Here is a 15,737-nt window from a genome sequence, read left to right on the forward strand (position 1 = left end):
CTAAACCTTTCCTCCAGATTTTTTTTTGGCACCTACTTCGACTTTTTTTTCTAATCATTTATAATCCAACCGAACAATACGGGTTCTATCGTATCCCACACCATTAATATTGAATTGCGTTTTTACTTTACAGAGTATCATTGGGGGTATATGAGTTTTGAAATATTCTGGCGTTTTTAACTGGACACATTCTTAAATTATCGGACACGTTTTTGAGATTGTAACAATACAAAAGAGGTTATTGTCTTAGGTCAGGAGTTTGGTATTCTGTAGTTGGTTTTCAAGTTATGGTTTTACACTAGTCACTTTTGGGACCCTTTACACCTTGATGTTCGGTGAGAGCTCATGCCGGCACGGTGTTGAAGACCGTACTTTGACCTATAATGGTTTACTTCTACAAATTACGACTTATATGAACAGGAGACTTTTCTCATTTACAGTTATACCACATCTTCTTATATATTAATACAACACTGAGCCACCCAACCCATCCACTCCAATTACTCGTTTGTGAGGGCTGCCTAGAGTCAGAGGTGGATTTAGGGGGGGGGGGGGCTGGAGACCCGCCCCCCCCTTTTTGGAAAAAAATTGGTTGCTTATATAGGAGAATCATTGAAACGTGACTGGAGCCGGCCCCCTCTTAGGTCAGTCATTGGCCCCCCACTTATGTAAATTTCTGGATCCGCCACTGAGAGTGGTTACACCGGGCCAAAAATGCATCGGACTGAAACAACATACTGGTTGTGTGTACACTGACAATTAAAATAAAAATTAAAATAATGTATAAAATATTGTAAAAAATAATTTTTCATTTGAGTGCATTTACGTAACAATAACACAATGTAACCGTAGACATAAATATCATTGTTACACTCGTAAGTATTCTATGTAGTTCCTTAGTCAACCATTTGTCTGCATTCCGGCGATATAGCCTAAACTTCATTGTAACAATAACTTTTTTACGACTTTTACATTTCAATGTAACCATAGCCAGTACCAAAATAAAATAGAAATTCAAATATTTCACAGACATCTTTATTTACAATATAAAAATAGGAAGACTGTTGAATGATTTTCAGTGGCGGATTCAGAGGGGGGCGTAGAGGGCGTACGCCCCCCCCCCCATTTTGCTCGGACTTTTTTTTTTTTTTTTTTGTAAAATGATTAATCAGACTAGACTTCGTGAACTTTGCCATTTCCCGAGTATTTAATTTTTATACGACAATTCTTTACTTATAAAGACATTTTTCGCTGGCCGGTATTTACTGATTGTCAAAGTCATGTGATTTGCTATGGTGGAGTTGACCAGTGCGTTGAAAAAACGGCACTCAGTCATTTTGAAATTCAAATTACAGTAATACACATTGCTTAGGCTGAGGTTGTCATGACAATCAGGAAACCTTCAAAGCGACACAGGATTGAACAAGAACGTATTGACTTCTATTTCATTATTCCACTAAACAGAAAGTAATGGTAAATACTCTATAGACTATTACACTCTCATGAAAAAAAAGTTCCACAATATTATTTACCTACGAAAACATGTTTAACAAATTGAATAATGATCCCCAGTCAGTATAAGCTCTAGAAAGATTTCAAATCTCAGGTACGAACCATTTGATTTGAGGAGGCAGTCTGAGATATTTGAGAGAAAAAAAAATGACTTTCTGATTCTTTCCTTAAACAAAAGTTTTGGCCGTATCTGGATTGAAAACAATAGTCTTGTCCACTTTTTTGCTGACTATGCGGTATGGGCTTTGCTCATTGGTGGAGGCCGTACGGTGACCTATAGTTCTTAATTTGTGTGTCATTTTGGTCTCTTGTGGACAGTTGTCTCGTTGGCAATCATACCACATCTTCTTCTTTATATTATAAACGTACAAATGTATATCGGACAAAATATTTTTTATCAATATGGAAGTCTCACCATTCATCTCGCTTAGGCATAAACAGTAGGAATACACTAACGTTAAAATATTTATTTTCACTTCGCATTCACCTTTGAATTAAATAATAAACACAAAATATTCATTCGAATGATAGTAAGATATTATTATAGTTTTTTGTCAATTCAATGACAAAAATATACAACTTTCGTGCAAAAGAGGTATAGGACGGGGAGAAATCAAATGCATTACTCCAATTTTAAGGATGTATACGGATTAAACATCATTTTATAGGAAATTATTGGCGTTAAAACTGGACCAATTCACTCAGAAACGTACAAATGTATCATAAAAATCCTTTGAACCTTTATTTGTGTGTGATTCAACATTGTACTGTAAATCCCCCCGATGATGTCATTTATTTTATTATCATATCATTTGTACTTTTTCAATTATCTGAGTAATACAATTAAAGGACATGTTCGATCTTGATTACCAATATCAATATATATATATATATATATCAATAGTTTTTTTTAAATGTAGTTTATATAAATCTTATAAAAGAGTATCGGCCACCGAGCTTTCCCTCAAGCTACAAGTTGTGTGCAAAATTGTCAGATTTTGTATAGATTATACATGGCAAATCACATTTGGCTTGAATAGAATTTAATAAAAAAAAAGTCATCAATATTTTCAGGTTTGATTCCTAACTAGATAACAAATCATGAAAAATTATTGTACATTCCATAATGAAATTCCATGAAAACAATATGTATTTTGAATTATATCCCCTCATATATATTTTTCAATAAATGAATTAAAGTAGATATAATGTTAATTTGGAAAAATCATAATTCTTACAAATAATTTTCATGTCTGCATCAAACTTGTTAATTTCAGAAAAAAATGTACACCATATCATTTAAAATAATTGTTTTTTTTTTAACTTGGACCCCGATCTATCTTGAAAAGGAAATATTAATTTAGAATGTGCATGATATACAGCGCAAACATTGTCCCAATGAGTCCTGCGTAGCCTGTAGTCAGCGCTGAAGACGCACTTGTCGCTCTTGTAGTCTTAGTTGTGGCAACAGTTGTTGTGGTGGACGGTGTAGATTGTTGAATTGATGTTGATACAATGTTGTTCCAGAAAGTCTGAAAGTCCTGCACCACTGTGGCTCTACAAATAAATCAATATCAGATGAGGTTTTTTATTCAAGTAAATTGTTCCTTGTAAAACAACTTTTAGACATTGTATAAAAAAACTATAATAATTGAAAGAATTCAATTTCTTAAGACATACACAATTATATAAATAGCCAATATAATGCGACACCTGTTATGTTAAAGGATAGACGCGAGAATGAATTCGAAATAGTAGATACTCTTATCTAAATGGATTAAGACTGTGAGATCGTTGATTCAAATCAGAATTGAGAAACTGAATGGTCTATCAGTATCTATGCTACGTCAATCTTTAACAATTCTTTTTTCGATGCTTCATTTTAAAGAGTTATCAAGTAACACTCCAATAGTCAATGACACACAGAGTATACAAGACACTACATACGAAGAACTTGACCGTGTTATCACGCAGGACGAAATTTTGAAATGTATTTCCAAATTGAAACGTGGGAAAAGTCATGGAATTGACGGAATTCTGAACGAAATGTTAATTGAATATAAGGATGTGCTGATTCCGTTCTTAGAGGAAATGTTCAACAGGGTATTGTCTTCTGGTTACTTTCCGACAACATGGACAGTTGCGATACTTGTTCCAGTTTTTAAAAAAGGCGATCCGTCTGATCCTGTAAATTATCGCGGCATAAGTTTGGTTAGTAATTTGGCCAAATTGTTCACATCCATTATGAATATGAGATTATTACTTTGGTCCGATACCTATGACATTATAACTGATGCACAGTTTGGATTTCGTCCGGGCAACAGTACAGTTGATGCGATGTTTAGTTTATTAACTGTCATTCAAAAAACACTCTCCAGTAAGAATCGTTTGTATTGCTGTTTTGTAGACTACAAACAGGCGTTTGATACAATAAGTAAACTGAATTTATGGTTGAAATTGTCAAAAATTGGTATAACAGGGAAACTTTTATCATTACTAAAATCAATGTATTCAAATGTAAAATCATGTGTACGAATTGATGGTTTTTATTCAGAGCAGTTCACGAGTACAGTTGGCTTAATGCAAGGGGAAGTACTCTCTCCAATCCTTTTTTCATTGTACGTGAACGATTTTGAAATGGAATTTTTAAATAACGGTAATGTACCGTATGAAGTACAAGAATTGTCTCTATTTTTGCTTATGTATGCCGATGATATGATACTATTTTCTGATTCTGTAAAATGTTTACAAGATATGTTGGACACACTTTTATTGTACACCCAAAAATGGGGTTTAACTGTGAACAATGCTAAAACAAAAATTATGGTATTTAGAAATGGTGGTAATGTGAGGGTTGAAGAAAAGTGGTATTTTGATGGTAGTGTTATTGACATTGTTGATGAATTTTGTTATTTAGGTATTCTGTTGAATTATAACGGAAAATTTTTGAAAACTCAAAAACAATTAGCTGAGCAAGGCAGGAAAGCTGTATTTGCCTTGAAATCAAAAGTTTCATCTTTATATTTGAATGTTTTCACGTACCTTAATTTGTTTGATACATATATAAGTAGTATGTTATGCTATGGCAGTGAGATATGGGGCTTTCATAAAGCTCCGAATATTGAAAAAGTTCAGTTAGATTTTTGCAAAAATATTTTAGGTGTCAAACAATGTACAACGAATGTAATGGTGTATTATGAACTTGGTAGATATCCTTTGATATATTATAGATTGTATAATATTATAAGATACTGGTTTAAACTTTTATCAACTAATAATTGTATTCTTGAAAATTGTTACAAAGAGCAGGTACGGAATCAATGTAATAACAGAAATAGTTGGATTTATCAACTGAAGTATTTATTGTTTAATTTGGGTCTGAATGACTTCTGGTATAACCAAGATAATTTAGTTGTAAATGACACTCTTAAGTATTTTGTCAAAACTAGAATATTTGATCAAGCTTATCAATATTTGAATCAATTATTGGATGGCTCGCCAAAGTGTTTTTTATATAAATACTGTGTAAATAATGTTCGTTTACAATTTTACCTTACTAAACATGTGAATTTTAGAGTGTATCTAACTAGAATAAGATTGTCTTCACATAACTTACTTGTTGAAACAGGACGATATCACGGGGTTAATAGATCAGAAAGAAAATGCACTCTCTGTACTTTAAATACGATAGAAGACGAGTTTCATTTTATTTTACAGTGTGATTGTTATAATGAAATTAGGAGGCAGTATATTAAGCCATATTATTATAAGCGTCCATCGTCATTTAAGCTTATACAGTTGTTGGGCACAGAAAATGTAAAAGACATATGTAACCTTTGTAAATATCTTTTCCATGCATTTAAACGTAGAACAGACATGTTATAAGTTACCAATACTTAATATAGAGTATTACTCTTCTCGGATGTATTCATTTATTAGTTATGTATATGTTTTGTGTATTTATTTATGATATATTGTATTTGCATATATATTATATTTGTACTGATGAGCATCATTTGCTCAAAGTAATAAAGAATTGAATTGAATATTGACAACATATTTGTTACGTTTGGAGGACGTTTTTTTTCAACAGACAATCGACATTCCCATCATACGCAACTGTGCCCCTCTTCTTGCCGAATAGTTCCTTTATTCTTATCAGGTTGACGTCATACAAGAACTTCTAGGAAAGAAAGAAGAGAAGTTAGCAATATCCTTTAACTTTACTTTCCGCTAAATAGATGATGTTCTCTCACTAGTAATTCAAAATTTGGTGACTATGTTGAACACATTCCGCTAAATAGATGATGTTCTCTCACTAATAATTCAAAATTTGGTGACTCTGTTGAACACATCTTTCTAATCGAAGATGAGACAAAGGATACAACATATACAGTAAGTCTGCCTCATATCTTGACATCCATCTAGAAATTGACAATGAAGGTAGGTAGAAAACAAAAAATATACGACACAAAAGATGATTCAGTTTCTCAATTGTGAACTTTACATTTCTATGTAGCAACATTCCAGCAGCGCCTGTATACGGAGTGCATATCTCTAAACGAATATGATGTTCCCGGGCTTGCATTCTCTAGGTTATCATCATTTCCTCGGTAGAGGGATGCTGAACACAAGACAGCTGTTAGACAAAGGGTTCCAATTGGTGAATCGAAGTTGAAACGCCATCACGTGTTGGTTGATCATTACGGAATATCCGTTTCACGAGATCAGATATGTTCCTTATGTCATAACTACAACCCCGTTCATTTTCCACGAATGTGACCTACCGAATTAGAATATCTACCGGGTTTTCCCATAATAACATGAGCAACACGACGGGTGTCACATGTCGAGCAGGATCTACTTACCCTTTTGATCACCTGAGATCGGCCCAAGTTTATGGTGTGATTCGTGTTTCTAAGTCCTTGGTAGGGACTCTGTGGGATTTTTATAGAGGTATTTCATATTTAATATCCATGTGTTATTTGAATGAACCCTATGACAGAAGAAGTTTAAGGCACATGGTTTCAGAAAATCATTTGATCTTTGACCCCTAACACGTGTCGGACTTTGATGTCGATTCAATTTTTCTCTGTCAAAATTTCTTTCCTTAATGCAAACTGAAGGTACATATACAAAAAGTGTGAAAATATGGATCACTTGCCGTTTGATTAAGGACTTTCCGTTTGAATTTTTTTTAGTATTTTTGGGATTTTACTTTTGAATACATTGTGTTTTAAAACTCTCTTTATGTGTACTTAAATCGTATGTTGTGGTCATCAGCTTTTTCAAATGATTAAATAAAGACATGGTTTTACACTAGTAATTTTGGGGCCCTTTATAGCTTGTTGTTCGGTGTGAGCCAAGGCTCCGTGTTGAAGGCCGTACATTGACCTATAATGGTTTACTTTTTAAAAAATCGTATTTGGATGGAGAGTTGTCTCATTGACACTCACACCCCATCTTCCTATATCTATATTCAGGGATTATGCAAAACAGATCCTTTTCTATGTTGTGTCTTGTGTACTTTTTTTTTGTCTGTCTTCTTTCTATGCCCCACCTACGATAGTAGAGGGGCATTATGTTTTCTGGTCTGTGTGTCCGTTCGTCCGTTCGTTCGTCCGTCCGTCCGTCTGTTCGTTCGTCCGTCTGTTACACTTCAGCTTAAAGTTTTTGGTCAAGGTAGTTTTTGATGAAGTTGAAGTTCAATCAACTTGAAACTTAGTATACATGTTCCCTTTGAAAAGATCATTCTAATTTTAATGCCAAATTAGAGAATTTATTCCAATTTCACGGTCCAGTAAACATAGAAAATGATAGGGCGAGTGGGGCATCCGTGTACTATGGACACATTCTTGTTTAGCCATGGCATCGTCAGTTAATTTTCGAGCTATGACTTTGAGTTTCCCTACGGTAGCTTCGCCCTTCTTTTATAGATTTTTTTAATATTAAGGTTTATAGAAATTCTTTTCTGAAGTGTCTGTGGTGACTATTCTCATAAAGATACGTACGTTATTATGACGTTTCCAACAGGTTGCGACGGGGGAGTCCAGATCGCTTGTATATCTGTCTTACTATCATTACTAGTATGGGTTATTGCAGCACCATTCTGTAAGTCAATTAAATTATATGAATCGCACCGTGTTAACACATTCATGGTGTTAGTTAAAACAAGCAAAATTCAAGTTGAATGAACATTTAATTTAGCTACGAATAAGTTTTGTTTATAAAGGCTCACTATAGAAACGGTGTTTCGCTAATAGTAATCTGTTTGATATAATAAAATAAACCCAAATAATCCCCAACACATTGTTGATGTATAATTGGCTTGCAAGTCACACCAAATTTTCACTTTTTTATTTACCAAAATGTACGGTCTATCGATAATAAGGTTTTGGCATTGAAGCAGATAGTGTTTTTCTCTGATTTTTAACGACGTTTTTACACTTAATCCATTGGGTGACTACTAATTGATATTTAAACCAAAAAAGAACATACAACAGAACTAGAGGCTCTTAAGAGCCTGTGTCGCTCACCTTGGTTTATGTGAATATTAAACAAAGGAAGCAGATGGATTCATGACAAAATTGTGTTTTGGTGATGGTGATGTGTTTGTAAATCTTACTGTAATAAACTGTCTTGCTGCTTACAATTATCTCTATCTATAATGAACTTGGCCCAGTAGTTTCAGTGGAAAATGTTAATAAAAATTTACCAATTTTATGAAAAGTGTTAAAAATTGACTATAAAGGACAATTACTCCTTAGGGGGTCAATTGACCATTTTGGTTATGTTGACTTATTTGTCAATCCTACTTTGCTGAACATTATTGATGTTTACAGTTTATCTCTATCTATAATAATATTCAAGATAATAACCAAAAACAGCAAAATTTCCTTAAAATTACCAATTCAGGGGCAGCAACCCAACAAAGGGTTGTCCGATTCGTCCGAAAATATCAGGGCAGATAGATCTTGACCTGATAAACAATTAAACCCCGTCAGATTTGCTCTAAATGTTTTGGTTTTTGAGTTATAAGCCAAAAACTGCATTTTACCCCTATGTTCTATTTTTAGCCATGGAGGCCATCTTGGTTGGTTGACCGATTCACGCCACACATTTTTTAAACTAGATACCCCAATAATGATTGTGGCCAAGTTTGGATTAATTTGGCCCAAAAGTTTCAGAGGAGAAGATTTTTGTAAAAGATAACTTAGATTTACGAAAAATGTTTAAAAATTGACTATAAAGGGCAATAACTCCTAAAGGGGTCAACTGACCATTTCGGTCATGTTGACTTATTTGTTAATCTTACTTTGCTGAACATTATTGCTGTTTACAGTTTATCTCTATCTATAATAATATTCAAGATAATAACCAAAAACAGCAAAATTTCCTTAAAATTACCAATTCAGGGGCAGCAACCCAACAAAGGGTTGTCTGATTCGTCTGAAAATTTCAGGGCAGATAGATCTTGACCTGATAAACAATTAAACCCCATGTCAGATTTGCTCTAAATGCTTTGGTTTTTGAGTTATAAGCCAAAAACTGCATTTTACCCCTATGTTCTATTTTTAGCCGTGGCGGCCATCTTGGTTTGTTGACCGGGTCACGCCACACATTTTTTAAACTAGATACTCCAATTATGATTGTGGTCAAGTTTGGTTTAATTTGGCCCAGTAGTTTCAGAGGAGAAGATTTTTCTAAAAGCTAACGACGATGGACGACGACGACGACGGACGACGGACGACGACGACGGACGACGGACGCCAAGTGATGGGAAAAGCTCACTTGGCCCTTCGGGCCAGGTGGGCTAAAAAAGTATAGAAAAAGCGCATTTCATACTATTTAAAACGGTATAATACTTAACAAAAACAAATGTACAAGCAACGCATGTACAAGCAAACAAAGTGTCATAGAATCGTCGATAAATTCAATTTATCTAGACAGTTTTAATTGATATGGTTGTACTGTAGAAGTTAACTAAATACATGGTTACACTCTAGTAGTTAACTTGCCACATTGCCACACTGTAGAAGTTGGCTTTCAGCAGTTGTAATGACGGTGAAAGTTCCCACTGTTTGCTGACGGTTTTCAGTCCACATCTGTATCAGGAAACCTTTAAATGTCGTGCCACTAACACCCTTCAAAGTCACTGTAATAAAAAAAAAATCTATCAATAACAAACGAAGATATGCAATATGCAGACTTTGAGACAACTATTCATCAAGATTATAACACAACCCGGTTTTAACTACACCATGACAGTAATTGAAAAACAAATTCATAAAAATGAATAAGTAATAATAATTGATTACTGAACGACGAAGACGACAACTTCTATAGGTAACCGATTATGAAGTCCGGTAAGTGTAAAGTGAAAAAGCTGACAAAGATTGGAAATTCACAAAACTAAATTCGTTCATTACTTTTTACTTTTTCTTTTTTTTTCTATCATAGAAAAGTCGGGTGGTGGTTTGATCTGAGTTCGTAGTGTGCAACTTGAAAGTCACACAATTCCAACATATTTCATTACATACACAATAGATTCAGTGTATGTTTACTTGTGTTTTAATATGTCTTTGATTGAGTTACATGTAAGCCATTATTTCAATTTTTTTTTTATATTGTGTCTTTCTATGTTGTTATGTAACACTTAAGGGTATTTTGTCGGGTAAGGATGAAGGTTGGTACATGTTCATATTAAAACATTTAAATCCGCTGCATTTGTTTGCACCTTTCCTAAGTCAGGAACCTGGTGTTCAGTGGTTGCCGTTTGTTGGTGTGGTTCATAAGTGTTTCTTGTTTCTTGTTATTTTTATAAAGATCAGACCGTTGGTTTACCGACTTGAGTTTAATGATTTACTTTTACAATTTGTGACACGGATTAATAGTTGTCTCATTGACACTCATACCACATCTTCTGATATCTATTGCAAAACTACACGAGGATCGTTTATATATATTTATATATATAAGTACGTCTGAGTCGGTGACAACTCTACAACAGATTTATCCATCAATGATGGTGATACATGGCTGTGTACATAATGTATTTAGTACTCGTCTAAACATCAACCCAACAATGTTAGATCTGTAAATTTGCTTTCGCAAAGGAGTAGGTCCGGTAAGGACCGATTTTGGCCTCAAATTTCATGTTCATCTGACGAAAGATTTTGACCTCTTTTTTAACACTTAAGTGTCTATTTTATTTGAATCAATTAGTTGATGTGAAAGATTTTAACTGATTTAGTCATATAAAAACGCACCGATTCAAGCTGAAATATGAAAAATCTACCAAATATGCCGAAAAGTGTCATTTTTCAGATGGATTTTGTCAAAAATGAAAGTGGCCGCATCCATGTTCATCTTCAACATTTATATATATGTTATGTATTATAATAAAATACAACTTACATTTCAATATAAAGGATGAACACGAATGCGGCCACTTTCGTTTTACACGAAAACCGTCTAAAATTTAACTCAAATGCTAGAATTGTGAAGATTTCAGTAATTTAGCATGACTTAATGGTGCTAGTTCCCGATAAATGTGCATTGTATTGTCAAAATCAGCCCAAATTATGTTGCAGAAGCATTCTACTGTCCAATAAATAACTAAAAGTTTACATTTTAACAATTTTGTAAAAGTGCTATATTTTGGGGCCAAAAAAAGGTCTTACTGGTCCTACTCCTTTGTTGTTCTTCCCTCGCCGACACCAAATCGCCTGCACTGCAGCCGTCCCGCTAGACCACACGACCACCTAGGCTCTACCTAGGTGGTCGTGTGGTCTAGCGGGACGGCTGCAGTGCAGTTCTACCTAGGTGGTCGCGTGGTCTAGCGGGAAGGCTGCAGTGCAGGCGATTATATATATATACAACTCGTCTAAACATCAACCCAACAATGTTAGATCTGTAAATTTGCTTTCGCATTTGTTGTTCTCCCCTCGCCGGGATTCGAACCCATGCTACTGTGATATCGTGACAACAAACCGCCTGCACTTCAGCCGTCCCGCTAGACCACACGACCACCTGGGCTCTACAAAAATAAAGCTTTCAGTGGCCGTGTGTTACCTTTCCACGTCAGTTTTAATCTAGCGGCGTACTACAGTACATGATATATAAGGCATGGAGATGTTATTGTTACAGATCAGCTAAATTATTTATAGTAAATGATCCTACAAATTAATGTAAGATACAGTCACAGAAAATAATTATATTTATAAGTACGTCTGAGTCAGTGACAACTCTACAACAACAAATTAATGTAAGATACAGTCACAGAAAATAATTATATTTATAAGTACGTCTGAGTCAGTGACAACTCTACAACAGATTTATCCATCAAATCGCCATAAATGATGGTATATATATATGCTTGTAAGAGTAAATTTTCAAGTGCAAGAGAAAAGCTTGTACAATCAAAACTATATCTCTTTCAGTTGTGCCATGGGTTTCCCTTAAAAGCAAGAAATTATATCATTTTGCATTATATTTATAGACTTTTGGGTTTTACACCAATAATTCAGAGTAACTGCATTTAATCTATTTAATACACCTTACCTAAAACGTTTTCTGTAGCAGTATAGTATGTTGAGTTAGCAGTCACTGTATAGCGTTTGGCTCTAGTTGAAGCGGTTGCTCCGTTATGTTGTGGAGTCCTATTTTGACAAGCAACAGCGGGAGCTCCGTCCGGATAAGCATGGACAAAACAAAGACAACAAAGCAGCCCTACAATCTTCAAAGAGGTCCCCAGTCCGCTCATCTCTACCTGTAAAATTGTAAAATTCGTAATCCCGAAAACAAAATTATCGTGTTTACAAAGAAAAAGAGAACGATATGACAAAGGAAATCCATAAAACACTATGTGAAAAAACTAGTATTAAAGTAAAAGAAATTTTGATAATCTGTTATATTCAAATGAATTTGTATATAAACTATTGCTTGCATTGTTATAGGGGAGACCGTTCTTTATGCACACTGGTCAAGACCAGCTACTATAAATTGTTTTTCCTAATAACCCTGTGTTGTGTCACACATTAGTATTGATTAAGTTTATGGCAACTGAACCCTTAAGGTTTCAATTGTTTTACATGCTACCACAACTTGTGGTAACATTGTATTATGGTTTGTGGAAAAAATTATCATTTGTTACTGTCTTTTGAGGAGGATAGTTGCCGAAATGATTGGATGAGTATGTGATATTTTTGTCGAGTATTCGACTTTAGTCGAAAAAGCGAGACATAGCGATCCTACAATCCGTCGGCGTCGTCCACAAATATTTACGCTGAGGTTATTTTTTTTTTAGATTTTAATAACTTTCTTAAACCATTCTAAATTTCTACGGAACTTATTCAGAAGTTAGTTTATGATCATAAGATATATAGTATCCAGAAGTAAATTTTGTAAAAATAAAATTTCATTTTTTTCCGTTTTTGACCTATAAATGGACTTAGTTTTTTTTCTGCCAGGAGACATTACACTCACTCTGTGGTTAAAGTTTATTCAGTTTTGATAACTTTGTTACACTATCCTTGATATGTACCAAACTTTGACATAAACTCATAAGATAGTATCCAGAAGTAAATATGTAAAAATAAAATTCCATTTTTTCTGTAGATGTTTGGGATGGGGGCGGGGTCTTGCTAACATGTTTAACCCACCACATTCTGTAATTCAGTGCTTGTTGTTTGATGATGCGTTACATATATATTTTTAATTATTTTTTTGTACATAAATTAGTCCGTTAGTTTTCTCGTTTAAGTTGTTTTACGTTTGTCATTTCGGGGTCTTTAATAGCAGACTATGTGGTATGCGCTTTACTCATTGTTGAAGGCCGTACAGTGACCTTTAGTTGTTAACATCTTTGTCATTTGGAGAGTTGTCTCATAGGCAATCGTGCCACATCTTCTTATTCATATACTCATTCTTTGTATGTGAGCATTGTGTGCGGTACATTTGACACTATTGATGTGAGAAGATATATTTAAGATGTTCCATATATAGTGCGCATGCACTACTTGAGTCAAGAGTTCTATTTACGCCGGCCTGAAACATAAACAAATATAAAACATGTGACATTTGTCGGTTATAAAATCTTATAGACCTTATGCTATTTGTTATTGTTGACTATAAATAAAGCTTATTTAGAAACAATTGAATGTTAACTATAATTATTCCTATTATATCGAGGAGAAAACTTTGCTAACAATGAAATATTTGTCGCTGAACTTATTTGACATTCGATTAATAGTCGAGAATTCAGGGTTACAATCATTGAAGAGCTTTGCTTGATGTTACATACATATTACGTCCATGATCTTTGTTAGGACGATGCAATACAAATAATACCGACCGTGCAAAGGTTCTGGTAAATATTCAAATAAGATAAAGTTTGTAAATAATGCAGTATTACCTTCCCTTCTTCATGGCAGCTACTCAGCTAGCGTTACACATTAACAGTTCAAAATATATAAAGTAGTGTACACAAAGTTCACTTCGGATTGTGAAAACTATCAATATTATTTTTTTGTTAAATAGAATTATTTTATTTGGCAATTTAACAATTAAACTATATTTTCGGTATTGAATACTTACTTCAGAATAGAAAATGACGACTGGTTTGACGCATTGTCAGGGTGTATATAATTAACAATGTTATAGATTTCTGTTGAAATTAAAAGGAATGTTTATTTTACACAGTCTATTGGTATTTAAAGTAAAACTTCTCTGTTACAGTTATAACTAGGTTAAATGGACATTTGTGTCTTCTCTCGATTCTACTATAGGTGACGATTTTTCAACAAGATATAAATACGACGACAAAGTTAAAAAACAAAACTAAGATATAGCAAGCGAACCTGCCAAAAGAAACTGGGGGGATAAGGAAGTGGAACTTACCCTGAGTTGATGTCTCTTTTAGGAATTGAAAATTCGGTGAAAATTTGCATTAGTAATGTCACAATTTTGGAAAAAAGGATGTGATTATAGCTACAATAAGGTGAACATTCCCATGGTCATTTGTGAACCAGAAACTTTCAAAAAAATCGATAGTGTTTCTAAAAATTAAAAACTAAAGGCATGATTTCATACGTTTTTCATTTTATATACACTCTTTACATTGGAAAAATGTCAAATTATTTTGTATGAATAATAAAAAACAACTAATACACACTGCGAGTACGAGAGTTTGGGCTACGCCCCTGGAAAAAAAGTGTGAATAAATTGAATAGAGACATTTAAAAGATCTGCCATCAAGTTTGATTATTTAAGGTTAAATATATATGATTACTGGTTACGTCTCGACAAAGTAAAGATTGGTTCAAGTGCAGATAATAATTATAACTGTACAAAGTCGAAGACAAAATAAAACATAAATCTGCTATACCTTAAAACTCAAACAAATAAACCAAACTAGCTTTTGATTTTGAAATGAAATATTATAAAATATATTAAATAGACAAAATGTGACTATTTAAGGAAATGAAGAATGAAAGTAAAAAAATGTGTTTACTTACTTCACTTTAATCTCAAATTAACAACAAAATATATATAATTAGGGGATGTTCGGTAGTTTCCGGGTTACACGTCCGGAAAATGATTAAAAAGATCAGCCTTACTTATGTCGGTGTGTCACAAGTATATATCTGTTTATAAATTTTGTTCGTGTCACTGTGTATTGTATTGTCTCATGGAGGGTGTTGAGTATTCGCTATATATGATATCGTTCTTCTTTCGATTTTGGTTTAACGTTAATTTCTATAAATAAGTTCGATATGAATAGGTTGACGTCAATGAGACAACAATCGAACCAAAGAGACACTTAGAGCGCACCACATTTACTTTTAATTCTACTTTTTTGTTCATTCGAGCGTCACTGCTGAGTCTTTTGTAGACGAAACTCGCGTCTGGCTTACAAATTTATTATCCTGGTATATGGGATGAGGTTTTTTTTTCTATACAAATGGGTAAATATACATTATGTCAAGCAAACAATCGCCCAAAGTATGAAATTTTATGGATTAATTAAATTGAAATACTAGAAATGTAAAAAGAACCACAAGTTATTCAGAAATAACACGAGAGAACTTGCAGAATTTCTTGTATTGGGTTTGATAAATATATCAGGGTAAAAATATTTTTTAGAATGTGTTAACCAGTTTACAATCTCGATTTCTGGATTTACAGAGGGGGCAAAAGACACACAAAAAAAGAGAGACATACAG

At 33.8% G+C, this 15,737-nt stretch overlaps 1 protein-coding gene and 1 long non-coding RNA gene across 2 annotated transcripts; both read right to left on the reverse strand.

Annotated features, from left to right (window-relative positions):
• Nucleotides 1–3,005: 3,005 nt before the first annotated feature.
• Nucleotides 3,006–7,640, reverse strand: LOC134696995 (uncharacterized). Its single transcript, XR_010103046.1, has 2 exons — nucleotides 7,524–7,640; nucleotides 3,006–3,069 (listed from the first exon to the last, which is right to left on the reverse strand). It is a non-coding gene; the product is annotated as an uncharacterized LOC134696995 (long non-coding RNA).
• A 1,845-nt stretch (nucleotides 7,641–9,485) lies between these two features.
• On the reverse strand, nucleotides 9,486–13,945 carry LOC134697059 (defense protein l(2)34Fc-like). Its single transcript, XM_063559078.1, has 3 exons — nucleotides 13,928–13,945; nucleotides 12,076–12,283; nucleotides 9,486–9,667 (listed from the first exon to the last, which is right to left on the reverse strand). The coding sequence occupies exons 2-3, from the start codon at nucleotides 12,275–12,277 to the stop codon at nucleotides 9,522–9,524; spliced, it is 348 nt and encodes a 115-aa protein (XP_063415148.1). The 5' UTR covers nucleotides 12,278–12,283; nucleotides 13,928–13,945; the 3' UTR covers nucleotides 9,486–9,521.
• Between the last annotated feature and the right edge of the window lie 1,792 nt (nucleotides 13,946–15,737).

The sequence above is a fragment of the Mytilus trossulus genome, chromosome 14, assembly GCF_036588685.1.
Source record: "Mytilus trossulus isolate FHL-02 chromosome 14, PNRI_Mtr1.1.1.hap1, whole genome shotgun sequence".
Lineage (NCBI taxonomy): Eukaryota > Metazoa > Mollusca > Bivalvia > Mytilida > Mytilidae > Mytilus > Mytilus trossulus.